Source organism: Bufo gargarizans, chromosome 1 (assembly GCF_014858855.1).
Source record: "Bufo gargarizans isolate SCDJY-AF-19 chromosome 1, ASM1485885v1, whole genome shotgun sequence".
Taxonomy (NCBI): Eukaryota; Metazoa; Chordata; class Amphibia; order Anura; family Bufonidae; genus Bufo; species Bufo gargarizans.
The window spans coordinates 382,422,209-382,450,042 of record NC_058080.1 but is presented as its reverse complement, the minus strand read 5'-3'; the positions used below and the strand labels follow the sequence as shown (position 1 = coordinate 382,450,042).

At 40.6% G+C, this 27,834-nt stretch overlaps 1 protein-coding gene across 1 annotated transcript in view; it reads right to left on the bottom strand.

The window, feature by feature from the left end:
- Positions 1-27,834, bottom strand: part of CPAMD8 (C3 and PZP like alpha-2-macroglobulin domain containing 8) — a 147,080-nt gene that overhangs the window by 81,257 nt on the left and 37,989 nt on the right. The window contains exons 9-19 of the mRNA XM_044270309.1: positions 24,399-24,483; positions 24,159-24,267; positions 21,100-21,327; positions 20,734-20,904; positions 20,455-20,583; positions 19,368-19,560; positions 12,422-12,594; positions 5,014-5,163; positions 4,060-4,221; positions 2,934-3,076; positions 1,185-1,247 (exon numbers count right to left, since the gene is read on the bottom strand). Of these exons, the coding sequence (XP_044126244.1) occupies positions 1,185-1,247; positions 2,934-3,076; positions 4,060-4,221; positions 5,014-5,163; positions 12,422-12,594; positions 19,368-19,560; positions 20,455-20,583; positions 20,734-20,904; positions 21,100-21,327; positions 24,159-24,267; positions 24,399-24,483 (1,606 nt within the window). The remainder of the gene's footprint in view (positions 1-1,184; positions 1,248-2,933; positions 3,077-4,059; positions 4,222-5,013; positions 5,164-12,421; positions 12,595-19,367; positions 19,561-20,454; positions 20,584-20,733; positions 20,905-21,099; positions 21,328-24,158; positions 24,268-24,398; positions 24,484-27,834) is intronic.

Genomic DNA, 27,834 nt, shown 5'->3' with positions numbered 1-27,834 from the left:
ATACAGAGAAACCTCTCCAAAATCCCACCCCTTGAGGCCAGTTTCCTCAAGGTAGGTTCCATCACTCTGGACATTTTCTCTTGAGACGACCGTCTCTCAAGAAAACTGTTTTCAATGCAATTTTGGCTGGTCATCTGAAAGAGGTTTCACTGTATATCCAAACGATGAATACAATACACTGTCTCAAAAACACCACCTCAAAGTCAAACCTTTATCCAGACCAGATTTATTGTGCAGCTTTTCAGTCCCATAATATACTATGCATATAGGCCAGGAATGCCCAACCTGCGGCCCTCCAGCTGTTCCAAAACTACAACTCCCAGCATACCCTAATAGTTGTCGGCCGTCCAAGCATTATGGAAGTTGTAGTTTAGAAACAGCTGGGGGGCATCCCTGATATAGGCCATTTTAAATGGTTGTCTGAAAGAGGTTTTGCTTGTATAAGAAACAGGTCCAAATACACCAGCTGGGAGGAGAACCACCAGCACCGCAATGACAGCTTTCAATATTCCTCTCACTTCTCTGAGCGCTTATAGCAACTTTCACTCCTTGCTTTTATTTCTGCTTACACTTTCTTCCCCCTTCCATCTGCTAGGAACTGGTTCTGTCAGCCACTCATGCAGGTGCCCTGTCGCATCACTGGAATTGGAACTACAGATCCCAGAATACAGAACAAAGTATAACATTTGTGGAAGGTAATTCACCTAGCAAATATATACCTGACAAGCAAAATGGATTGAGCTCTGGATATAAAGCCTCAGCAATCAGCAACTCCACCCTAATCAACCAGGAAAGCTAGGCAACAGACAAATCCAGATTCAAGAGGCAAGACAGTTGCATAGTAACTGCCCAAACAAAGTTAGTAACTAGGTGAACATGAAGGAGCTGGGAGGCCCCTGTTGTTTGTAACAGCCTCAAGAAAAATAAAGTGCCCTGATATGTCTTGGCAAACAGCCCTAAAAGGTGATAAGGTGGTATAACAGTTTCCTATAAGGTGGTAATTCCTCACAACCTTACACTTGTACCAACTTTTACAGCAATATAGCTAAGTTAAGGGGAAATATATTATTATTATTTATATAAAAATGAATTAGGACACTATAGCAATCTAAAAATGAAAATGGTGGTGTTCTGACTGATGCTGCACTACTGTACACTAAGAAGCCTTTCAAATCTTTAATTACCTGACGTTGAAGCAGTGCCAGACCCAGGTTTCAGGAAAAAACGTCCTTTTCCTCTTCTCAAATCTAAAACATTAAAAAAGAGAATAGCTGTATAATTATCATAAGTATATCACAGATGAAGGACTGCATAGTATGCATGGCATGTTTTCACTTGTATAGATAGAGCAGTTGTAAGTATCATGGGCAGTCACAATCGAAATAGGCACATCACTAAGATTAGAGGAAGCTTATACAATGTAATGCTACCTGTGGCTTTGCAGTCTGCTAGGATTTACTTAAAAAATTGGAATTTTTCATTCAGCGCTACATAATAATAGGCTGTATGATCAATACTAAATAAATAGTTTTTTTAAAATTACTCATACTTTTTATGCAGATTGTAAATTGGAAAAAGTGAGTAAAATTTGTGTATAAAGACATTAAAGGGACACTGACAGGCCCAATAAGCATATTTAGGTATATATATATGACAGTACAGGTCTTATCAAGTGTGTTAAAATCATCTAAGTATCCCCCCTGTCCACCTTATAAATACCGAAAACTAAAGTTTTATAACCTGCTTGTCTCGTCTCCAATCTGCCCAAGGGGCGGCGTTTCATCTCAAAATGCGCACAGCCAGCCGCTCCCAACTGCCGTTCTGAAGCCCCGCCCAGCTCATCAATATTCACTTCGCTGGGCGGCGGCTACAACTCTCCCCTCAAGATCCTGCGCATGGCCAATTCAATCCTCTGGGCATGTCCTCCGTCTAATCTTCAGCGCATGCGCCCGGCCGGGGTCACATCGCGCCTGCGTACAGACAGTCTGCGTCTTAGAGGCCGCTGCAGCCTCTGCTTTATGCGCATGCGCCGGGCACTTGAGTCGGGGAGAGTTGTAGCCGCCGCCCAGCGAAGTGAATATTGATGAGCTGGGCGGGGCTTCAGAACGGCAGTTGGGAGCGGCTGGCTGTGCGCATTTTGAGATGAAACGCCGCCCCTTGGGCAGATTGGAGACGAGACAAGCAGGTTATAAAACTTTAGTTTTCGGTATTTATAAGGTGGACAGGGGGGATACTTAGATGATTTTAACACACTTGATAAGACCTGTACTGTCATATATATACCTAAATATGCCCTTTGTGCCTGTCAGTGTCCCTTTAATGACTCATTTTTTTCATGGCCCAAACCCATAACATGTTTAAATGGTCACTAACTTTTCACACAACTTTCCATAAATCAAGAGTACAAGTGATCACAAGAAACTCTGTAATATGTGTTATCAGTGTCTAGTTCAACTGTTATCAGCTGTGTACCAGTTTACACCCCACACACACAGCTAATTTAATTGCTTTTCACTTTGATGGGACGGGAAACCTCTGCAGGAGTATCATATTACACATGTCAATGCAAGTCTATGGAAAGGGGAGGAGTTAGGAGAAATTGAGGAGAGACAGATAATCAGAACTGCACAGCTACATAGGAAGCTTATAGATCATCACAAGTGCTTTATTAACAAAAATACAGGTTAATACTTCTCTGTAATGTCCTCCCTTATCCTGGGGCTGCTTCTGAGCGACTTTGAGACAGTTAGGAAGGATATTCTCCTCTACTTTCTGTCAAAATGCCAGGTACAAGTCATATAATAGCCAGAAATTGTGTTATTCCTTCTGTACACTGTACTATTGATTAATGCAAAGTTTCTTGAAAACTCAGTGCTGCTTTAAGTACAAATAATTTTGTAAGCGCTAACATGCTTTAGATTGCATTAACTCACCGAGGAGTAATTCTGGTATGGGAAGACGCAATCAATGTTCCTGTGTGTGGCTGGAAAGCTGGAACGGCTTCATCTGTGTACATACCATCATTCTGCCGGTGATTTAAACTGACAACGTCTGTCATTACAACCAGTCCAGTCTCCTGAGAAGTTAACCCAAAGAATGTAATGTAGTATGACCACGATCAGTATATTTTGACAACTTATTAAACATACTGCAAACATTTTTCTTTAAGCTGAACAAAAAAAAACAGACATCAGAAATAATAAGATTATAACAACTAGATATGTGAATGTTATAAACTCATGTGTAATTCTAATTCTGATAAAGTTGTAAAAAACCTTTGAGGTCAAGGTCCAACTATTACAAATTTAAACCAAAGAATACAGTTGGTGAATAAAACAATGTGTCTTTATACACTCTAGACCAGACATGCCCAATCAGCTTTTGCAAAACTACAACTCCCAGCATGCCTGGATTGCCTACAGCTATAGGGCATGCTGGGAGTAGTAGTTTTGCAACATCTGGAGAGCCACAAGTTGAGCATCCCTGCTCTAGACCAATGAACAACAAATTTATCCTGACATTGCTTCATATTATGCTTTTTCAGGGGATATAAGTGTGTGTTCATTGTATGTGCTTTCAATAGTTAATCCACAAAATTCTTTAGTTGCCCTTACTATTAAATGAGTTGTTTTAAAATTAAAAAGTATGGGCTAGCCCCCAATTGTGTAAAAAAAAGTAATGTTATACTCACCCCTTTTTCTAAGGCCTTTTACTGTGCCACTGGTCTGGTCCTCCTGCTGCTGCAGTGAGGATGTGTCGGTATACAGTATGTGACTGCTGCAGCCAGTTACTGCCCTCAACGGCTGAGGACAGTGATTGGCTGCAGTCATCACATGCTGTACACCGGCACATCACCATATTACCACTAAAGTTTATAAACAAGCAGGAGCTGGTGGACTGAGCCAGAATCACAGTAAAATGCTTGGGAGAAAGAAGCACTAGAGCAACAACAATCATGGACTTGCCCTAGATTATGTAGGACAATGCCTAATACTATACTAATAACAAAGCTGTCACTTTATGTCCCACAATATCTTAATTTCTGGGCTACCCACTTACTGTAAAAGCAAAGCGTGCGTCTTTAGTGATGTCCCAGTGCCATGGAAAAACCGATGAACGCCGCCTCCTCTGGGAACCCAATCCTGGCCACCAGAAATGTCCTTCTTCTTTCCCTGTTCCCAAAGCATCAGAGACATCAAAGGTTGCTAGTTCCTGGAATATCTGTAGGATCCAAATTATATAATTTCAATGAGTTTGTTTCATAAATTTCCATGCACATTCCGTCTTATGTCTAACCATGTTTTATGTTACTGTCTTGTAGATTTTCTAACCATGTTTTATGTTACTGTCTTGTAGATTTTCTAACCATGTTTTATGTTACTGTCTTGTAGATTTTTGATTAAGTGCAGGGGTTTGCATAGTACAAATTTAAAGAATGCATTGGCTGACAACAAAAAACCCCAACTGCATATCATATATGTATTCTGTCCCAGACTGCTTCTTGGAAATGATGCAAGCCTATTTCCATGCAACCATCTCTTCCCCTTCCTCCCCCTGTAGTGGGCCTGGGATTGCACACTGCCAATGACATGCATGCTGCCGCACAGGGCACAGTGTGCATCCTCTCGTGTGTCTCATCCTATACCTAAAATCTGATTTAAATGCCCTGCAGCAACTTGTTCATAATTTAGAATTATCTAAATTGTGTACATATTGTGTTATACAGTTACCAGGACTACTGCCTGCAGACAGTGATTCTTAAAGGCTGAATTCTTCAAATTTGAGGTAGCTAATTTAGGGGGTAACAGGAATAAATCTGGAGAGGTTTTTGTTTAAAGAGGATCTGTCTCCACAAAATGCAATGCAATCTGTAGGCAACATGTTATAGAGCAGGAGGAGCTGAGCAGATTGATATATTTGTGGATAGGGTATAACTTTTAGCAACTGTAATACCTCCTGTAGCTTTTGAAAAAAGTTACCTTGACAAAGAGTAACCTGTCCACGTGTACTCACCTGTTCAGGAGTTATTTGAAAAGCACTGCGCAAGAGGTACAGACTCTTATCCACAGTGGACACACACACACAGCTTCCTCTAGTAGCCTTTACTTTAATATCAATCACATCACCCGGTTTGGAGTCATTGGAAGAAAGGGCAATGGAGACCTGTACAGCAAGCCAAATAAGTTCAATAAAAATCATCAGGAAGAACTAGAAAACATTGATACAATGAAAATATTAGGAATGGTTTAATATCTTGTCAAGCAATTATGTAAACTTACAATGGTGTGTTTAAGGTGGGCCTTACCAGGAGATATTGTTATAATTAGGTTGTGTTTCTTTAATGCATCAAAGCATCACTTCACTCACGTGGGCAGGGGGCTGACATATATATATATAATAATCTTTGTTTATATAGTGCCAACATATTCAGCAGCGCTTTACAATTCAGGGGTTCAAGTACAAACAGTCATAAATAAAATAGTAAATGACAAGTCAATAATTACAACAAAAGGAATAAGGGCCCTGCTCGCAAGAGCTTACAATCTATGAGGATGGGGGTGACACAAAAGGTAACAGTGCTTGTTTTGTACAATGGTCCTGTCATTTTGGGAAAATAGGAAGCAGATATAAAGCTGCATGAGCCAGCCACCAGCCGATATATGAAGTACTTCTGGGTGCATGGGTGTGGTGGAGAGTTTAGTTTAGGATCAGGATCATGAACTGATGATAAATGGGCTATATGGAGAGGCGTTAGATCAAGGGATGTGATGTGGCCATCCTAAAAAAATGTCTATTTATAGGCCACCTAAAACTGTGTATATTGTTGTTTAAACAAATTTCTTGGGGTAGGGCATTCGAGAGAACTGGTGCAGCTCGGGAGAAGTCATGGAGTCGGGAGGGAGAGGTTTGGATTATGGTGGATGTTAGTTGTAAATCATTTGCAGAGTGTAGAGCACAGTAGGGTGGTAGACAGAGATGTGGGAAGAGATGTAGGGGGTGCAGCACTGTGGAGATCTTTGTGGGTAAGGACAAGCAGTTTAAATTGTATTCTATAGTGTATGGGCAACCAGTGTAATGACTGGCACAGAGTTGAGGCATCGGAGTAGCGGTTAGACAGATAAGTGACCCTGGCTGCTGCATTAAGGATAGATTGGAGAAGGTAAAGTCTGGTGAAGGAGAGTTACAGTAATTGAGGTGGGAATGGATCAGGGCAATAATGAGAGTTTTTGTTCAATTGTGAGAAAGGGGCGGATTCTATGTATGTTTTTGAGGTGCAGGAGTCATGAGCGGGCAAGAGATTGAATATAGAGGGTAAAGGAAGGATTAGTGTCAAACATAACACAGACAGCGGATGTGCTGCCTGCGTGATGGTAGTGCCACACAGATATCTGGTTCAGGTAAGTTAGTAGATGGAGAGAACACAAGAAGTTCAGTTTTTGAAAGACTCAGTTTCATGTAGAGAAATGACATGATGTTAGAGATGGCGGAAAGACAGTCACCGGTGGTTCTGTAGTATAGCAGGGGTGATGTTGGGGGATGAATTGTATAGTTATCAGCATAGAGATGGTACTGGAAACCAAATCTACTCATGTTCTTCCAATTGGGGCTGTGTAGAGAGAGAAGAGGAGAGGGCTGAACCGTGAGGAACCCCAACAGCAAGAGGGAGAGGAGAAGAAGTGGAGCCAGCAAATAATACACTGAAAGAGCGGTCAGAGAGATATAAAGAAAAACAGGAGATGGCAGTGTCCTTCAGGCCGATAGATTGGAGCATGGTGAGTAGGAGATGCTGGTCTATGGTGTACAATGCCTGGGTAGGCTCTATTTCACCCAGTGGAGCTCAACATTGAAGTTAATTTGATAGTATTTTTGGTACCTTTAGTATCACAGTATACCTTGGAGGAGAATTTTTAGCTAAAAATTAGTACACCGTATTGACCAAAGGTTGTGTTAAATATGAGCTGTATCATGACTACTCACATGCTAAATCATGATAAAGGTTTTTACTTTACATACAATATACCAGGTTATCTTTAGATTTTTCTTTATTAGTTCATGACTGCCACTTGAAGCAAAGCAGTTATATTCTTTAGTTGTGCATTGGTCTTTTGATAAAATAATTTTGATAAAATAACATAAGCAGATGCTGCATGTTTATAATTCATGGTTTAAATATATACAAGTATGATGTTCCATTAGTGAGGATGATATGTGCTGCATGTTTCTGACATGATTCATAAATTACATTAGAAACACATAGGGAGAATTTGATAAGTCCAAATACATGCGCAGATGGGAACAGCAGGATTATACATGCTTGTAGTGAAATTACGTAAATACTGCATTTGCTACTCCTGATACAATACCTGTATTGTATGGGCAAGTGATAGTGTGTATGGTGAGCTGTGCACCAATGGATACTTCAAAAGTCTGTTCTACTGTTATTTTCTTATTACTGCTTCTCTCGATAGTTGGATGCTGTATGTCACTCTCCTTGGAAAGTACTAATCCACCGAGGTGCAACAAGCAGTTCTAATTTACTGTTAGGAGTCAGAGCTTGGGTGGGTAAAATGAATACATAAAGGATACCGAATAGTAACAATTCCTCACTATAGCCCTACATACCCCCCAAAAATAGTTTTATTGGCAAAACATGCTAGGGGGCGGTGTGTAGATAGGCTTTACATTTAAGAACGTAGCCTAGTCCTGGTAATTGCTAATCTAGCTTCTTGACAGTGTGTACTGCAGACACATTGGTCCACATTTACTAATGTGCCTCTCCAAAAAATCTGTCTAAAACGTGTGATAAATCTGGTGCAGGTCTAGAAAGCTGTTCTAAGCTTACGTTGTCTACAGGATTAGTACATCTGCTAGTGTTTGCTAGTGTGTTGCTGTCTGCTAGCAATGTAACAAGGTGAATTGGGAAAGGGGATATTTATTTTATTTTTATTTTGCCACATGGCAATTTATATATACACAATGTAGCATTATCCTTCAATTCACTTGGTATCCACTGTTAGGTATACATTTTTAAGCCCATATAGCTGTGCAGGTGTTTTTTCTAAAAGTATTTGTCCCTCTAAAATTTGTGGAGCCAAACTGTTACCCGATTCATGTATGTATTGAAGTTGCTACTGTATACAGATAAGGGCTCTTTCACACTTGCGTTGTTCTGTTCCGGCATAGAGTTCCGTCGTCGGTGCTCTATGCCGGAAGAATCCTGATCAGGATTATCCCAATGCATTCTGAATGGAGAGAAATCCGTTCAGGATGCATCAGGATGTCTTCAGTTCAGGACCGGAAAGTTTTTTGGCTGGAGAAAATACTGCAGCATGCTGCGCTTTTTGCCCCGGCCAAAAATCATGAACACTTGCCGCAAGGCCGGATCCGGAATTAATGCCCATTGAAAGGCATTAATCCGGATTTGGCCTTAAGCTAAACGTCGTTTTGGCGCATTGCCGGATCCGACGTTTAGCTTTTTCTGAATGGTCACCATGGCTGCCGGGACACTAAAGTCCTGTTTGCCATGGTAAAGTGTAGTGGGGAGCAGGGAAGCAGTATACTTACCGTCCGTGCGGCTCCCGGGGCGCTTCAGAGTGACGTCAGGGCGCCTCACGCGCATGGATGACGTGATCGCATGGACACGTCATCCATGCTCATGGGGCGCTCTGACGTCATTCTGGAGCGCCCCGGGAGCCGCACGGACAGTAAGTATACTGCTCCCCACTACTACTATGGCAACCAGGACTTTAATAGCGTCCTGGCTGCCATAGTAACACTGAACGCATTTTGAAGACGGATCAGTCTTCAAATGCTTTCAGTACACTTGCGTTTTTCCGGATCCGGCGTGTATTCCGGCAAATGGAGTACACGACGGATCCGGACAACGCAAGTGTGAAAGAGCCCTTAAGAAGTAACTGCAGCAGGATTGCCTCAGCATGTTCCTCTAGTGCCCGACAGTGGATAAGGAGATCCACATTTTACATACTAACATTAAAGACCAATGTGCCAACAACATTTCAGGAATTTGCATTCTGGAAGGTAAACATCTAGCAAGCAAAATGAGCGAGCTTAAGTCCATTGTTCTAGAGGAACACATTGATTTAGTTGGTGTGGTGGAGACATGGCTAGACTCTTCACATGACTGGGCTGTTAATTTTCAGGGTTTTCTGCTCTTTAGGAAAGACAGGGCCAATACTAAAGATGGTGGAGTGTTTCTGTATATTAGGAATGATATGAAAGCGAGTGTGAAACAGGCAACTGTGGGTGAAGATGGTGAGGATGTTGAAACCTTATGGGTGGAATTGCAAAGGGAAATAAACACTGACCGCCTAACATCACTGAGGAGATAAAAGTTAATCTGTACAACCAAATAGAGCAGGCTACACAGGCAGGTACACTGGTTATAATTGGGAATTTTAGCTTTCCAAATACTGATTTGGGGCATGGTTATGCCTCAGCTGCAAAGGTGAGAAAATTAAGCTTGATGCAGGATAATTGTATGGGTAACTTTGTAGAAAATCTGTCTTTGTTGCTCATAGCAATCAAAACCAGCACAGATTAGCTGATTGACAGGATTTTCCTACTGCAATCAGCAGCACGGGGCGGGTCGAGCAGAGAGCTCATGAAGATCAAGACTCATCAGCATGCGGTGGAACTGTTCAGTAGAAGACATTAGCAAAACAGCTAGGGCAATTAAAGAAAGTGACCCATCGGTTTTTACTAAGGGGATCTGTTTATGATCCTCTTAGTTAGAACACCATAAAACTGATGACAGATTTTCTTCAAACCCAACATGGATTACAGCTACAGTTAAAGGGGCAATAAAAAGACAAAAAAAAGCACGTTTAAAAATACAAATCTGTATATTTTGAAAATTAATATTAACCCCCTTCTTGACATAGCAATTTTCCATTTTTTCTTGTTTTCCTTTCTTTTCTCCCAGTCTTCCACAAGCTGTAACTTATTTTTCCATTCACATAGATGTATCAGCCTTGTTTTTTGCAGGACAAGTTGTACTTTCTAATGGCACCATTTATTATTGCATAAAATGCAAGTCCACCAAAGTTTTATGGGTTTTATTTTTACGGTGTTCCCTAGGCAGTGAAAATGACATGTTAACCTCATTCTGGGGTAAGTACAATACCACATTTTTACAGTTTTTCTTGTGCTTTAAAGAGCCTCTGTCAGCATGATCAACCCTATTAAACCAGGCACATTGCTGATTGAAACAATATAGTTATTTTCTCTATTCAGAGTTTCTCTATTCAGAGCATCAGAGTTGCTGAGTTATGTGGACTTCTATCTTTATTGAAATCTGGCAGTTGGAGCACCAAGGGTGGAAGAAAGCGATTTGAGCATCTGCTGCTAGCTGAGCAGCGCAGATTCACACTAGGCAGACACTGACAACGTCAATCCACACAAACTGGTGGACATCTGTGGCTACAGAGAACTCTTCTGGGTGTAATGACATCATTGTGAATCTGCTCTGGACGGAGTAAGTATTCAAACTGAGAGCAATAAACAGCATTACACTGTGGGGGGCACTTAAGGATGCATCACTGTGTGTGGGGGTCACTTAAGGGGACATCATACTGTGTGGGGGGCACTTAAAGGGTATTTCTGTGCGTTAGGCACTTAAGGGGGCCTTATGTGATATGAGGGGCACTTAAGGGGGTATGACATTGTGTGGGGGCTTCAAGTGATCTTTTTGCTGTGAGGAGGTATTTCGGTGACATCCTACTGTGAGGATGGACACTTAGAGGCATCATACTGCATGCAGAGGCACTAAAGGCACATCATACTTTATGCACTAAAGGGTGCATCATTCCTGTCTAAAGGGCACAACGTGCTATCATTACTGTCTAGGGAGAACTAAGTGACATTGTGGCACTAGGTGACACCAAGAGGACATTCTTACTGTGTTGGGGCACTAAAGGAGAATATTTACATTGTAGGGACCATTACTGTGTGTATGGGGGGGACGACAACAAAGTAGATTGGGCAGGATTAGAGGCTTGGCTACTTGTCACTGGTGTTTTATCTCCTTATATTTTTCCTGCTTGGACCTTCACCCAACAGCAAACACAGGTATGTGGATCTTTACAAAAAGTTCTTAAGTACCCATTTCAGACAAATGTAATATGTTTGTAAAAATATGTTTCGCCGTTCTGACTCCTCCTGAGGAAGCAGAACGGTGAAACGTACGTCGAGGAGATAGCGTCCACCTGTCCTGACTCTAACCGGTATGACCATTGCTTTTCATCTCTAGTTATCTTTCCAGATATCTGTTTATGATCTGACCTTTATCCATGTTGTTCAGAGAGTGTAGTGTGTTGTGAGCACATTGAGACATTTCCAGAGGGTGGTTCTCACTTCCTTACTCAATGCATAATATGTCCACTATACCTTACTCTCTGTTCAGCATTACTTTATAGATTCACTACCCTTAAGCCTAGTTCACACGAACGTTTTTTTTGCGGGTGTACGGGCCGTTTTTTTGTGTTCCGTATACGGTCCGTATACGGAACCATTCATTTCAATGGTTCCGCAAAAAAAACGGAATGTGTTCCGTATGCCTTCCGTTTCCGTTTTTCCGTTTTTCCGTTCCGTTGAAAGATAGAGCTTGTCCTATATTTGGCCGTAAATCACGGGTCGTGGCTCCATTCAAGTCAATGGATCCGCAAAAAAAACGGAACACATACGGAAATGCATCCGTATGTCTTCCGTTTCCGTTCCGTTTTTTCTGAACCATCTATTGAAAATGTTATGGCCAGCCCAATTTTTCCTATGTAATTACTGTAAACTGTACATGGCATACGGAAAAACGGAACGGAACAACGGAACGGAAACGGAAACACAACGGAACTCAAAAACGGAACAACGGATCCGTGAAAAACGGACCGCAAAAAACTATAAAAGCCATACGTTCGTGTGAACTAGGCCTTAGATGTACATATACTGGTCAGGTGGCGCTTCTAATTGAATATATTCACTATATGCTCATTATTTTGTTATTTTATAGGATCATGTTTGGTTAATTTTTGATTTGTGATTTTTGTTTAAAAAAAGACTATTTATTTTAAATTTTTGGGACGTGAATCTACTCTTTTTTGTGTGATATATAATAGGAATAGAGTATCCCAGTTACAGAAATTGTAGCAGCATTTGACCTATTGGTGATTAATTAGTAATATGTATGTTGCAACTTTTCTGTAATTTAACATGTATTATAAAGCTTCCCAATACAAGATCTCCGATTAAAGGGCCAAATGAAACCAAGACCTCTAACACTTTCATGACTGCTCAGCTCCTTTCACATTCTACGCATATGAGTAGCTGTAGGTTTTCAATAAGAGTCACAAAAAAATAGAGAAATAGCTGCTGATACGCATTGCATTTACTGTAGATAGCCAAAAATTACCTGGTTCTCAAAAGCTGGCTTTACCAAAATCTGGGTGCTGTCAGTAACTCCTTCTCCATTCTCCCTCACGTAATAAACCAAAAATCGGCTCAGAGGCGCCATAGTATGAGTGACAGGGAAGTGGACGTGCGTTATCCACACCTCAGTGTCACTAGAAGAGAGATCTGTTGAAGCTGAAAGAAATTATAGAAGCTAAAACATTTCTGGGAACATTACACAACAAGCAAAACATCATGTCCCGGTGACAGAACTGTAATGCAAGCAGCAAAGCCTAATGACTGCAAATGGAAAAAAACTAGCTTGTTATTGGAATGGATCAGAAGACCTCATCTGAAAATCAGTCAGCTTATATCATGATCATGCTGTTTATTGTAGGTGTGGAATACTGGAACATTATTATATATATATATATATATACAGACGTGGACAAAATTGTTGGTACCCTTTGGTCAATGAAAGAAAAAGTCACAATGGTCACAGAAATAACTTTAATCTGACAAAAGTAATAATAAATTAAAATTCTATAAATGTTAACCAATGAAAGTCAGACATTGTTTTTCAACCATGCTTCAACAGAATTATGTAAAAAAATAAACTCATGAAACAGGCATGGACAAAAATGATGGTACCCCTAACTTAATATTTTGTTGCGCAACCTTTTGAGGCAATCACTGCAATCAAACGCTTCCTGTAACTGTCAATGAGACATCTGCACCTCTCAGCAGGTATTTTGGCCCACTCCTCATGAGCAAACTGCTCCAGTTGTGTCCGGTTTGAAGGGTGCCTTTTCCAGACTGCATGTTTCAGCTCCTTCCAAAGATGCTCAATAGGATTGAGGTCAGGGCTCATAGAAGGCCACTTTAGAATAGTCCAATTTTTTCCTCTTAGCCATTCTTGGGTGTTTTTAGCGGTGTGTTTTGGGTCATTGTCCTGTTGCAAGACCCATGACCTGCGACTGAGACCAAGCTTTCTGACACTGGCTAGTACATTTCTCTCTAGAATTCCTTGATAGTCTTGAGATTTCATTGTACCCTGCACAGATTCAAGACACCCTGTGCCAGACGCAGCAAAGCAGCCCCAGAACATAACAGAGCCTCCTCCATGTTTCACAGTAGGGACAGTGTTCTTTTCTTGATATGCTTCATTTTTTCGTCTGTGAACATACAGCTGATGTGCCTTGGCAAAAACTTCGATTTTTGTCTCATCTGTCCACAGGACATTCTCCCAGAAGCTTTGTGGCTTGTCAACATGTAGTTTGGCATATTCCAGTCTTGCTTTTTTATGATTCGTTTTCAACAATGGTGTCCTCCTTGGTCGTCTCCCATGTAGTCCACTTTGGCTCAAACAACGACGGATGGTGCGATCTGACACTGATGTTCCTTGAGCATGAAGTTCACCTTGAATCTCTTTAGAAGTCTTTCTAGGCTCTTTTGTTACCATTCGGATTATCCGTCTCTTAGATTTGTCATCAATTTTCCTCCTGCGGCCACGTCCAGGGAGGTTGGCTACAGTCCCATGGATCTTAAACTTATGAATAATATGTGCAACTGTACTCACAGGAACATCTAGTTGCTTGGAGATGGTCTTATAGCCTTTACCTTTAACATGCTTGTCTATAATTTTCTTTCTGATCTCTTGAGACAGCTCTTTCCTTTGCTTCCTCTGGTCCATGTCGAGTGTGGTACACACCATATCACCAAACAACACAGTGATTACCTGGAGCCATATATATAGGCCCAATGGCTGATTACAAGGTTGTAGACACCTGTGATGCTAATTAGTGGACACACCTTGAATTAACATGTCCCTTTGGTCACATTATGTTCTGTGTTTTCTAGGGGTACCATCATTTTTGTCCATGCCTGTTTCATGAGTTTATTTTTTTACATAATTCTGTTGAAGCATGGTTGAAAAACAATGTCTGACTTTCATTGGTTAACATTTATAGAATTTTAATTTATTATTACTTTTGTCAGATTAAAGTTATTTCTGTGACCATTGTGACTTTTTCTTTCATTGACCAAAGGGTACCAACAATTTTGTCCACGTCTGTATATATATATATATGTGTGTGTGTAATATCCAAAGGATGAGGCAGCACTCAAAATAAAGTGAAGAAATGGTGGATCTTTTATTCCCCTCTGCAACGTTTCAACCGTCTCAATGCGGTCTTTCTCAAATGAGAAAGACCGCATTGAGACGGTTAAAACGTTGCAGAGGGGAATAAAAGATCCACCATTTCTTCACTTTATTTGGAGTGTTGCCTCATCCTTTGGATACTATACTTACCTATAGCCGTCTGAGCCTGCGGCTGTGAGAACTTGCACCTGTATCTCTGGTCTTGTGCTGCTGTGATTCTTTTTTGGTTTCTATATATATATCTATATATATATATTTCTATATATATATATATATTTATATATATATATATATATATATATCAGTAAAGATAACAAAGACTTCAAAAAGTAATCACTTTGCACTTACAAATAAAATATTATGCTCTAACACTTTAGTTTCCTTTCACGACAAATATATGGCCATATAGTCCCCCGTCCCCCCCCCCAAAAAAAATACTTTTTTCATGTCAATTTTAGCAACTTTGAATAGCAAAGCATCCCACAAAATGCCATACAGAAAAAGCAGTACTCAGATGCCTATGGGTTAAGCGTGCACTAAATGACATATGTTGAACCCATGGAAACCTATAGGTACATCAAATTATGCAATCCAGCAGCGTTGGTCATGTTTGAACGATATAGGAAAAAGTGATGTCCTTTCTGGTGGCCGGAACTGTAGGATTGCGTGATGGAAAATGAATCCAACCAGCAAAGGAGACAATACGGATAATAGCAATACATTAGTAAGTGGCTCGTATTAGCTTTCTCTACCTAATAAATGCTATTTGCTGAAGTGACACAGCCCCTTTAAGAAGTGCCTATGGGACATCAATAACACTGTCCATAATAATTCTATAAACTAGTGAAGTTGCTGTATACTTCGCATACATGAGCTGCAGATTCTGATGGTCCTCCTCTTCATGAAGACCACCATTAATCAGCTACAAGGCATGCCAGCTACAGGAGATCTGACGGTTTAAGAAATTAACTAATTCTAATCATATATATGGAAAAGTTCATTATTATTATTACTATTATATATCTGTCACGGTCCCTTCTGTGACAGAGGTTAGAAGATCTGAGAAACTGGCTGCACGTTAGGTTATCTGACAGCCTATCTGTTTTCACTTGTTGCAGTGATGACCACACCTCTTTCAGGTGTAGCTTGTGGTGATTACTGCTCCTCTATTTAGTTTGGACTCACACTTCATACCATGCGGTTGATATTATCTGCCTGGAGTTGGAAGAGCTAATGTGTGGTCCTCATCTGAGTTCCTGCTCATCCATTTTCCATTAGAGATAAGTGTACTTCCCTTTGTATTTGGTTGTTCCCGTTTGCTCGTTGTTTACTAGGCCTCAGTGAGACGCTGGTTCGTTCATCTGGGAAAGAACCAGGGGTCTCAGACCCTGTCACTACTCCTAGGGCTATTTAGGGTTACTAGGGCCTAGGTTTACGGTGTATGAATATTCCCACCTTCAGGGTCTATTCATACTGACAGGAGTCAGGGCTAGGTTTAGGGTTTCCTAGGTGGTGACCTTTTCCCTTTCCCTAGCCGTGAGGCCTACTTTTTTGTCATTTTCCTTCTCTTGTCATTCTATGTACCTCCCCTACCCCTACATTGTGACAATATCACTAGCATACCCAAACAATCTCATAATAAGAGCTTGCGCAATGCACCCATTTGCTATGGATTTGTATTCCAATAGAAGTCAATTCAAATATCATCTGACTACTGATGTCCTATTTGACTTCAAATTAAAACTCAAGTGCTTTCTGTTGTTGCATAACCAATACATGTTTCAATAAGGGTCTATTCACACATCCGTGGTGTATTGCGGATCCGCAATACACCCGGCCGCCACCCCCCATAGAACTGCCTATTCTTGTCTGCAATTGCGGGCTGCGCTCCGGAAGTGCAGATGTGGAAAGCACATAGAGTGCTTTCCACATCCCGTTCTGCCCCATTGAGAATGAATGGGTCCGCACCCATTCCCGATATTGTGGAACGGATGCAGACCCATTTGCAGACGTCTGAATGTAGCCTAAGTCTGGGGCTGGATGATGATATGTAGTGTGATAAAGAAATGTGTTACTTGTGAACAACTTACTGTCATGTGACTATTTTAGAGCAAAGATTTGGTGGTAAAAACACAGCCTAGTAACAGAATAGTCACAGGCGAGTATCATGTCGCATGTGACTCACATTAAATTCAAAGGAATAAAAGTCGTGAGCGACTTGTGACACAAAATCCTTCAGGTCTGGATTTTTTGTTGCGTCGTGTTGGTGAAATGTCACGTGTTGCAACTTTTATGTCACACATGTCACTGTGTTGCCTCAGCCTTAGGCCCCATGCACACGACCGTGGTATGCTTTGCGGTCCGCAAATCACGGATCCACAAAACACAGATGGTGTCTGTGCGCGTTCCGCAATTTGCGTAACGGCACGGACAGCCTTTACATATAACTGCCTATTCTTGTCCGCAAAGCGTGGACAAGAATAGGACATGTTATTTTTTTTGCGGGGTCACAGAACGGAGCAACGGATGCGGACAGCACATGGAGTGCTGTCCGAATCTTTTGCGGCCCCATTGAAGTGAATAGTCGGCATCCGAGCCGTCAAATCGGTGGCTCAGATGCGAGCCAAAACAACGGCCGTGTGCATGAGGCCTACATTTTCTTCCACCTGAAGGCAATGCATTATTAAAAGAGAAGGATCTGTGAATTTTCAAAAATGTGCAAAAGTGTTAAAGGGAATGTTTCACCAGAAAATGACCTGCTGTTTAAATCACTTTTTATATTTAACATATTTTTAAATAATTTGTAATGATGTTTTTAATTTTCAATGTATTGCAAGATAAAGTCCTGCAGTTTTTGCACTGGCCACTATGTCTAATAATTAGCACCACTTGTTGGTTTATACATCACTTTACTGCAGTTAGCTCATTCTAATCCTGCCTATGATGATATCACCTCTGTGTATAGATAAGACAGGATCCACCATTCACAATAGCTGATTGTCAAATCTGATCTATTCCTTCCTTGCAGGCTCAGACTGGCCCACAGGATACAGGGGAATCCCCCGGTGGACCCCTGAGCAAGGTGGGCCCCTAGTCTCCCACCCCCTGCACAAGTGGCACATAACACATTAAACTTACTGCACTACATACATACACTCACCTAAAGAATTATTAGGAACACCATACTAATAACTTGGACACCCTTTTGCCTTCAGAACTGCCTTAATTCTGCGTGGCATTGATTCAACAAGGTTTCTTTAGAAATGTTGGCCCATATTGATAGGATAGCATCTTGCAGTTGATGGAGATTTGAGGGATGCACATCCAGGGCACGAAGCTCCCGTTCCACCACATCCCAAAGATGCTCTATTGGGTTGATATCTGGTGACTGTGGGGGCCATTTTAGTACAGTGAACTCATTGTCATGTTCAAGAAACCAATTTGAAATGATTCGAGCTTTGTGACATGGTGCATTATCCTGCTGGAAGTAGCCATCAGAGGATGGGTACATGGTGGTCATGAAGGGATGGACATGGTCAGAAACAATGCTCAGGTAGCCCGTGGCATTTAAACGATGGCCAATTGGCACTAAGGGGCCTAAAGTGTGCCCAGAAAACATCCCCCACACCATTACACCACCACCACCAGCCTGCACAGTGGTAACAAGGCATGATGGATACATGATCTCATTCTGTTTACGCCAAATTCGGACTCTACCATTTGAATGTCTCAACAGAAATCGAGACTCAGACCAGGCAACATTTTTCCAGTCTTCAACAGTCCAATTTTGGTGAGCTCATACAAATTGTAGCCTCTTTTTCCTATTTGTAGTGGAGATGAGTGGTACCCAGTGGGGTCTTCTGCTGTTGTAGCCCACCTTTCTTTCCCATTCTGACATTCAGTTTGGGGTTCAGGAGATTGTCTTGACCAGGACCACAACCCTACATGCATTGAAGCAACTGCCATGTGATTGGTTGACTAGATAATCGCATTAATGATAAATAGAACAGGTGTTCCTAATAATTCTTTAGGTGAGTGTATATTCACTATACAGCAGCTCAAACAGCCTATGTTCATATAAAAACTTGTTAGATTATTTATTATATTTGAATGTAACCATACGGTGGGCCCCCAAAATAAATTTTACTGGTGGGCCCTAGGTACCCCAGTCCGACACTTCTTCCTTGTACAATGACCTCTGCACAGGTCACAGAGCATGGCTAGAAAACTGTCCCATAAGGTCCGCAAAAAACGGATCCGCAAAAGCTATGGATGACGTCTGTGTGCATTCCGTATTTTGCAGAATGGAACAGCTGGCCCTAATAGAACAGAACTATCCTTGTCCGTTATGCGGACAATAATAGGACATGTCCTATTTTTTTGCGGAACAGAAATACGGACATACGGAAATGGAATGCAGACAGAGTAACTTCATTTTTTTTTGCAGACCCATTGAAATGAAAGGTTCCATTAAAAAAAACGGAACGGACACAGAAAGTTAATAAGTTTGTATGCATGAGGCCTAAAAGTCAATGAGGCCCCCTCCTGACCATTGTGTCTATGGACCATGGGGCTGCTGTAAAGCAATTTTCTTAATTCTTTCTAAATGCTGTTAAGAACAGCTCAAGCAAGATGGCCGCCCCCATAATCATGTGCAGGAAACAGAAGAAATAAATCTGCATTCAGATTAGAAAAAAGGATATGTGCTACTATCTGATTTTAACTGGCAGATTTTTGGTGACACATCCCCTTTAAGGCCTTGGCTTAATATTTAAAGATAAGTAATTGGCATGTTAAAAAAACATACCTGGTTCATTCTCTGCCGTTTCATTGAAATCCTTGTCAAAGGTAACAGATGAAGATCTCTTTGCCCTATGTAGGGTGATATTTGCAGACTGTTTCCCAGAAAGCACTATGTTTCCACGAGATGCAACCTCATAGTGCAAAGTGAAATTACATGGACAGGTGGACTTCAAAGCAATCAGGGCATCCTCACCCACCTGCCATCAGGAGAGGTGAAACAAGTGACACGAGTCATATTGCACTTTGTCTTCCAACAAAATCAGTATAAAAGAGCGGCATTGCAAGACAGTCAAAGAAACCCACTATGATTCAAGAGCACCAGAAACTAGTTCTTAAGATGTTCTTCACAATGATTATTAGAGACCTCTGTATATTCAAAGATCAGAATAATTAATATAAGGCACATTATAGAAATATTTGTTTCTGCTTTGGTTACATTCCCAATTAATCTGACTAAACCTTGAAATCACATCGTTCTTCACCCCCACCGATCAGATACTGATGACCCATCCAGAGGATAGAGTGATTAAAATAAAGCACTACCTGTTAAGATGTTCTCAATAAGTCCATTCAGTGGCGGTGCCAGTGGTGTCGGATCCTGACCTTTGGGTCCCCAAAAATAGAAGAAAAAAACGCAGCCCTTCAACTTCTCAATGCACTTTTGTGTTTATTTGTCACACAGCATGCTGGAGTGCTGCGTTTTTATTCTTCTAGTTTTTTTATTTGTTTCTATCCAGAGGATAGGTCATCAGTATAATAGTCTTGGAAGACCCCTTTAAATGAGTATTCATCTATAAACCATACATTTTTGGGGGAGATTTATCAAACTGGTGTAAAGTAGAACTGGCTTAGTTTCCCATAGCAACCAGATTCCACCTTTCATTTTTCCCAGCTCCTTTGGACAATGAAAGGTGGAATCTGATTGGTTGCTATGGGCAACTAAGCCAGTTCTACTTTACTCCAGTTTGATAAATCTCCCTCTTTATCTTGCATGTTCTAGTAAGATCTCATATTCTCCCTTTCTCCTAGAATGAAAACCACAGCAGAAAACGGTGGTGCAGGTTTAAATAAATAACAGTCCATCTACTCACCAGCAGTGGTTTATCAGGTGGCTGAATAAGAAGGTGGCACTTGCTTGGAGAATACCAGCTACTTATGGACAAGTAGTTTGGCAAATATTGCTCTTCTGTAGATTTTCCATCTATAGCTATAACCTTTGACTTTGAAACAGAGAAAAGGGGATTAGCAGCATAGAAATATAAGAAGCCAAATAAATAACACATATTTAGAAATTTAAGAAGCCAAATAAATAATACATATTTTGGCCTGTCTAGCCAAACTAGAATTAATACAGCAACATAGAGCCTTACCTCAAGCCATACATATTGAGCTGCTGTTGGGATGGACGGTATCTGAAACTCAACTAAGCCATTTTGGGATACAAGTTCACTGGTATATACATTGTCTTTCTGGGTAAGCTCAGCTTTGATTCGCACAGTTACTCCATCTGCAGGACTTCCATCTGGATATGTAACTTCAACCTAACAGAAGGCATTTCATTTTTTATATTTCATATATTTTTATTTTTATATTTACAATGATATGTATTAAATCTGCATGTAATAACATTCACATTAAAAATACATAGGATTTGGATGAAATGCTGCAGAAATTTCGATTTACGGATACATGAGCGAATAAATATAATCTACTCAAATCTTTTTGACATAACGTACTTTTCCTTGGTAAGGGAGGCCTGGTTTGAACTGTTTACGTGTATCTTTGGTATATTTGATATCAATCAGCTGCTTTTGAACTGGAGTGGTGTCATCGAAAGTGATCTGTTTGCTCCCATCCACCGCAATTACAGTGGCCCAAATATTCACTGTCCCACGGAAATGCTCTGAGAAGTCAGCTGGCATCATATCCTTGGTGCAGATGTCAAATGTTGCTGAGCCATAAATCTGAATTTCAGAAAATATTAAATTAGTATATACAATGTTGTAATTATGGCTTGCTGAAGGTCAGAATTTGGAAGCATTTGCAATTTTCAGGTTTCTCAGATACCAAACAAAATACTAAACATTTCAATAAATATGCAATATATTAATTGAGTAAAAAATGTAAAAAGAAAGCTAGATTTACATGCAAATATTCATCTGATTAATGATCTCAAAATAATCTATTATTTTGTTGCTTTAAAGGGAATCTGTCATAATGATCCTGGACTATTATCTGCTATAATACATAAGTAATATTGCAGATAAGGAGTCCATCGCTATATACATTCTTATCTGCAGTACTAGTCATATTGCACGGCAGATATTAGTCCAAGATCATGGTGACCAATTCCCTTTAACAAAAAAAATACAAAGCAAGATTCAGAAATATTGAAAACCTGCAATTACCCAGATGGGTTTTCTCCAGGTAGTCTGGTTCTCTCCCCTATTCCAGAGGTTTACTGGTAGTTTAAAGGAAATATGTCACCTAAATGCTATCTCCCAGTTAAAACCAGATAGTAACACATCTCCATCTTGCTTGATTTGTTCTTTAGAAAGCATTAAGAAAATTGCTTTATGGCAGCCACATAGGCCATAGACACAATGGTATGGAGGGGACCTCGTTGACATCTATGGGAGTGTTTTCTAGACATGCTCTGTGCAGAGGTTAGGAGGGAGTAGATAAGCTGTGATATCACCTATTGTAAATGGTGGATCTGACATTCTAATCCTTCCTGTGATAATGAGATGATTGCTGAAAAATTATATGTACAGCACAAGAATTGGCACCTATTATTAGGCTTAGTGATTACTACGAAAACTGCAAAATGTTATGCTTTTTGTTTAAATACAGATATTAACATGAAAAATTGAAAATAACATCAACAAAAATTCTTAAAAAATATGTTAAACATACAAATGTGATTTAAACAATAGGTAATTTTCTGATGACACATTCCGTTTAAAGGAAAACTGTCAGCAAGATCATAGTGATTCAGACAGAAGTCAGCGATCATCACTGGGGCCATCCTATAACAACCATGCAAACTAATATTAAAGCTATGGAGGAAATTTAACGTTCCCTCTACACCTCATATTGGTGTTAAAAAGTCGCAAAACCCATCCCATTCCCATAAATTACATGCCTCCTCTGGCAGCGCAGGCCCTATCAAGACTGGCATAGCACATGGCACTGTTGATAAATCAGGGCCTATATTTCCTGTAAATTGTTTCAGTGTTCTGGAGTAAAACAAAGTTTACTAGTATTGTGGGGCAAGTCAAACATTTTTGTTGCTGTGGTTAGGGCAACATGATTTTGCTGATAGATTCCCCTTAAAGGACATCTGTCAGCAGATTTATACCTATGAAACTGGCTGACCTGTGGCATGTGCACTTGGCAGCTGAAGACATCAGTGTATGATCCCATGTTCATATGTGCCCACATTGCTTAGAAAAAAAAAAAAGTCTTAATATGTGCACATGAGCTTCTAAGAGCAACGGTGGTGTTGCCGGTTACACCTGGAGGCCCTGCTTTCTCCCACTCCACTTTGATTCAATGGAGAAATCTATGGCACACCAAACTCTTTTATAAGTGATGCTTTAACACATAACGTGTAGATTTACATCATTTTGTGTTTAAATGTGGATCCGGAATACACCTTCCTCCACCATCAGGCCACAGATCCCTTGATAAAGCTCGTCATCCAAATGAAACGTTGGATTTAAACACAAAATGATGTAAATCTACACGTACACGTACATGATGTTAAAGCATCACTTAAAAAAGATTTTGGTGTGCCATAGATTTCTCCATTGGATTACACTGACACTTGTCTTCTATGAGCACCCACCGTTGATTGGTGTGCAGGTCTCATTCCTCTGTAATATTGTAATATCCTATACAAGTGTATAGAAGCGATCCGTACCATTTAAATGAATGGGACGGCTTGGGTGTAATTATACCTGCTCACCACTGCAGATGCAACGGCGAGCAGGTAAACAGTGAAGAGGAGGCAGCGCTGGCACGGTGCGCGCCTTCCCTTCAAACAGCTGATCGGCGGGGGTGCTGGGTGTCGGACCCCGGCCGATCTGATATTGATGGCCTATCCTGAGGATAGGTCATCAATAAATATAACTTGGACAACCCCTTTAACTATCTAGTGACAGTTGCAATGCACAAGATCGCGTATTTGTCAGTTTATTACTGTGAACTACAGCTGTAGCTCAATAGTTAAAATCAACTAAAATTGCTACAAAGAGTCTAGGTAAAGCCTTACCTTTACATAGGCCAACAATCAGGGCAATTATTGGCAACCAGTGCTCCCAGGAATGCTCATTCCTGATAACTGCCCTGTGTAAAAGTACCACCGATCACTGAATAAATTAGAAAATACTCTTTCTTCGGGTAATGGCATCTTTCCTGTGGCACAACAAATCATCGTTTGCTGCCAGCTAACGATGATTCTCTGGGATTGAATGATCGTGTCTGCAGATATCATGATTGCTGCAGGTAAAGGACGCTCTCCCTCTGCTTAACAATAGGCAACTTTGTATGTTATTTATAAAATAGAATTCTAAAGCAGGCAAAACACAAAAAGAAAGACCACAGCCATCTCCAATGAAAACCCCAAAACAAACACACTTTTTTATGACACAAAAGTCCATGTTAACTGACTAGTTCTGGCAGAATTTATCTTCCCTAATGGAACACAAAACCCAAATGAGAGCATGGTAAAATATGCCTGTTGTTTAAAATCAGCAAGAATAAAAAAAATATAAAAATTCTAGTATCCTACCTCCATGGATTTAAGCACCTGATGTCCAATCTCATGTCTGTAGTACCCAACACCCGTCACAGTCATATTGATTGTTAGTAATCCACTCACAGGCTTCCCAAATGTATATCTAGAATTTGAGAATCACACATGAAATCGGCAGGATTTTAAAACAACTCCTACTCTAAAGAGGAGTGTTAACAAAAGAGTAGAAACAGCATTTTTGAGACATTTTATTACCAAGATTGTCACTTACTGTACCTTGCCAGGATTTTTCCTTTTTCACAAACATTTATTTCACGAATGAAGGAAGGTGGACTTATGACCAGCTCAAACTTTGGAAGTACTGAAAAAATAAGAATAATCAGATATTTTGTATTTCTTGTATGTACAGTATGTGTAGACTATACAGAAGACAGAGCATCTGTCACCAGGACCAACCTTAATAAACGGGGCATACTGCCTAGCAGGGTTGATGGTGAATAGAATGAGCCCTCTACTGCTGCAAATGGATGTACCTTTGCAGATTCATTATTACTTTTATTTTTATGCAAATGAAGTGATCAAGCACCCAGGGGCTTGGCTTCCTCCTCTCCTTGTCGAAACTTCTTCTCATAGCCTGATTGACAAGGACAGGCATCCACACTGTTCAGATGCCTGACAATTAAATCTCATGCTTGTGTCAGTGAAACTTTATTGACGCATGCGCAGTAAATCTCAGGGGGTACTATTGTAGAAATTTTAATAGCATAGACCAGATTATATCTGCTGGAAAGAAAGGTGTGATGTTCAGACTCCGGGAGCAATCCCTCAGTCTATTCAGTTACTACTGGAAGCCCGTGACCGTCAGAAGTTCTTGTGTGGAGTTGACGGGTCCGTACTATTTCCTATGCGGTTTAGCCGCTTATAAGGTAATTCCCCCTAATGCCAGAGGTTCATGTGTCCTGGTGAAGCTTGTCCCTGTATCTTACGTTGCAGCCGATTGGGAGACTGATGGTGTGGAAGGAGGTAAGAAGGGCAGGGAGAGCTGGAAGGGAGTTGTTTTCTGGCTGAACAGGATGGGGAGTTGGAATTATGAAGTGATTGAACAATTCCTCATCCATTGTGGATGAGATGTTCAAAGAAACCGTTGAGGCAGTGAGAGAGATCACCGAGAAACATCAGTAGAGCGTCCAGAGGAGGGTTTCTCTGAATTAGATGACGGTTATGCCTCGCTAGCAGACACCATTGACAAGGGTTAGGCCCATACTGACAGGAGCAGGGCAGAGGCGGAGCTATGACTAGTGAGGGTTGGAATCCTTTTTAAAGCTTTGGGAGGTCTTGGGGCTCACTAGTTTTCCATTGGATCCGGGCAAAAGGAAATAGGACATGTATTTATGTTTTTTTTGTTTCCATTCCTTCTATTCTATAGTGAGATGTTCCTGATGTCTAGTCGACTGAGTTACCGAAGCCCGAACAGACAAGATGCCCTGAAGACCATGGACCAGATGCAGAGGATTCCAAACCAGCCGGCGACCAGCGCGAAACACCACCTCCTGAGTCAGCTCTCGAAGAAAAGAATCTCAGAGTCAAGATTTGTTTTAAGCTACGTGTCAAGATTGACTTTCTGTTTTCTATCATCTGTTTTGTTTTATGGATTCAGGACTTTTCGTAGACAAGACTGTTTTTTTTTTTTCAAAGAAGAAGATCGAGATTCGTCAAGGGATACTGGGGAGCATATGACAAAGAGGAGGGACTGTTGTGGAAATTTTATTAGGATGTGTATTTAATATATTGTGTATTGTCATTATGTCTCTCAGTGTCAGGGTAAACCATTGGAGTGGATATCTTCCCGTGTATGTCCTGTCACAGCTGCTGGGCGCAGAGGTCTCCCTCGGCGAATGGTCCATGTGCTGAGCACTGGGCTGTGGGCCAGGGGAGACTGATGTGTTCAGCAGAGCAGTGTTTTGTTGGCTCGTGTATGGACGCCGGCTAGGGCCCCCACTCAAGACGCGGATTTATTGGCTTGGTGTGGAATAATATAATGAAAGGAACGTGCGTTTGTTGTCTCTAGTGCGCCTGATCAGCCGCTGGAGATAATGACGCTGTACTGTAAATAAACATGCATGTGGATCATAGTAACTTTATCTGGCATTGATCACTGAGCAAGGCTGGATAGAGTTCACTCCAGTGGTAATGGTAAATTATTGTATACATGTGTTTGTTGGCTAGATTATTCTAAATGATGGTGTCTTGTCTTCCTATGTCATCACTTCCTGTATGTCATCACTTCCTGCATCCTTGTCTTGGGCCAGCCCCTTTTACACCTTCTGTGAGTAAATAAAAGTAAACAGACTGAGCAGGGCGGGGCAGATGCTCAGCAGAACTTAACATGAGAACACCTTTGGCTGACTGCGGTTGAGATTTTTAGCTTTCCTTACACAAAGATATTGGAGAGCAGATTACAACTATTTACATTTTCTATTTCAGTACTCCATGCTGAGATCTGCACTGCCCAAGCTCCTATGATGTCAATCTCATTGTGGAAGAAAAGATACCTGACTTCTCTGATCTATAAGCAAAGCCAAGAGTCTTCTTCTACGGTAGGAGGCTGACATCATTACTGCTTACGAAGTGCAGATCTCAGAAAGGAGAGCCTCCTGAGATCAATTGCACATGTGCCCAGTGAAGCCTTGAGATATTTCAGGGCCAGGCATCTGAACAGTAAGGATGCCAGACCCTTTCAATCAGGACATGAAAGGGATTGGTTTTGGGGGTGAAGAGGAGGAGAAGCGGTGCACTGAGGAGCTAGGCCGGCCCCTCAGTTTTCCCATCACTTCATTTTCATAAAAATAAAAGTGCCCCTCAGTTTTCCCATCACTTAATTTTCATAAAAATAAAAGTAATAATTATGCTGAAACGGTACATCTGTTTGTAGCAATAAAGGGCTAATTTTCGTCACTATGATCAACCCTATTAAGCAGTATGCCTGGTGTAATAGGGTTGATCATGGTGACAGATGTTATTTTATTAATGGGAGCATTTTTAAAGCTGAATTGCAAACTCTCTTTATCCTTTCCTTTATATCTAGATTGAGATATGAGGTGAAAATTGCAGGAAAGGTCTAGAAAAAGTAATGTGGTGAGTCATATAATGGTGTGATGTAGGGTATGTTCACATGGCTAAATTTGAAGTGTATTTTATCATTTAAAATGCTCACATTACACCTGAAATGTACATAAAAAATGCTTTACAATAGCTTCTCATTATTTTCAATTTGAAAACGTCCCATTCATATGGCACCTTATTTATGATGTTTTAAAAAAGATACAATAAGAAGTATCGTGCCACTTCCTGGAGTGATTTATGCAGCACTCTTTCCTATTAGCCAATGGAACAGTGTAAAATACTCCTCAAATATGCTGGCTTGTATCTTAAAAAATAATGAATTATTATAATTAATTTTTATAATTAATTAAAATTGAAAAATGCATAGAAAAAATGCTAGTAAATGTCTGGTGTTCAAAGACGTCTGTCTCTTATTCTTCAGACAGAAGAAATATGGGCTTCTTTATATTAAAAATGTTGCACTCTATGTTCCTGTCATATATGATTTGCCAAAAACAAAAAGAGATTACAGACAAGAGGATCTATTTTCGAAAGTGTTTTTTTTATTTTTTTTGCTGTACCTCAATGGTAAATAAATGGAAAAATCCTC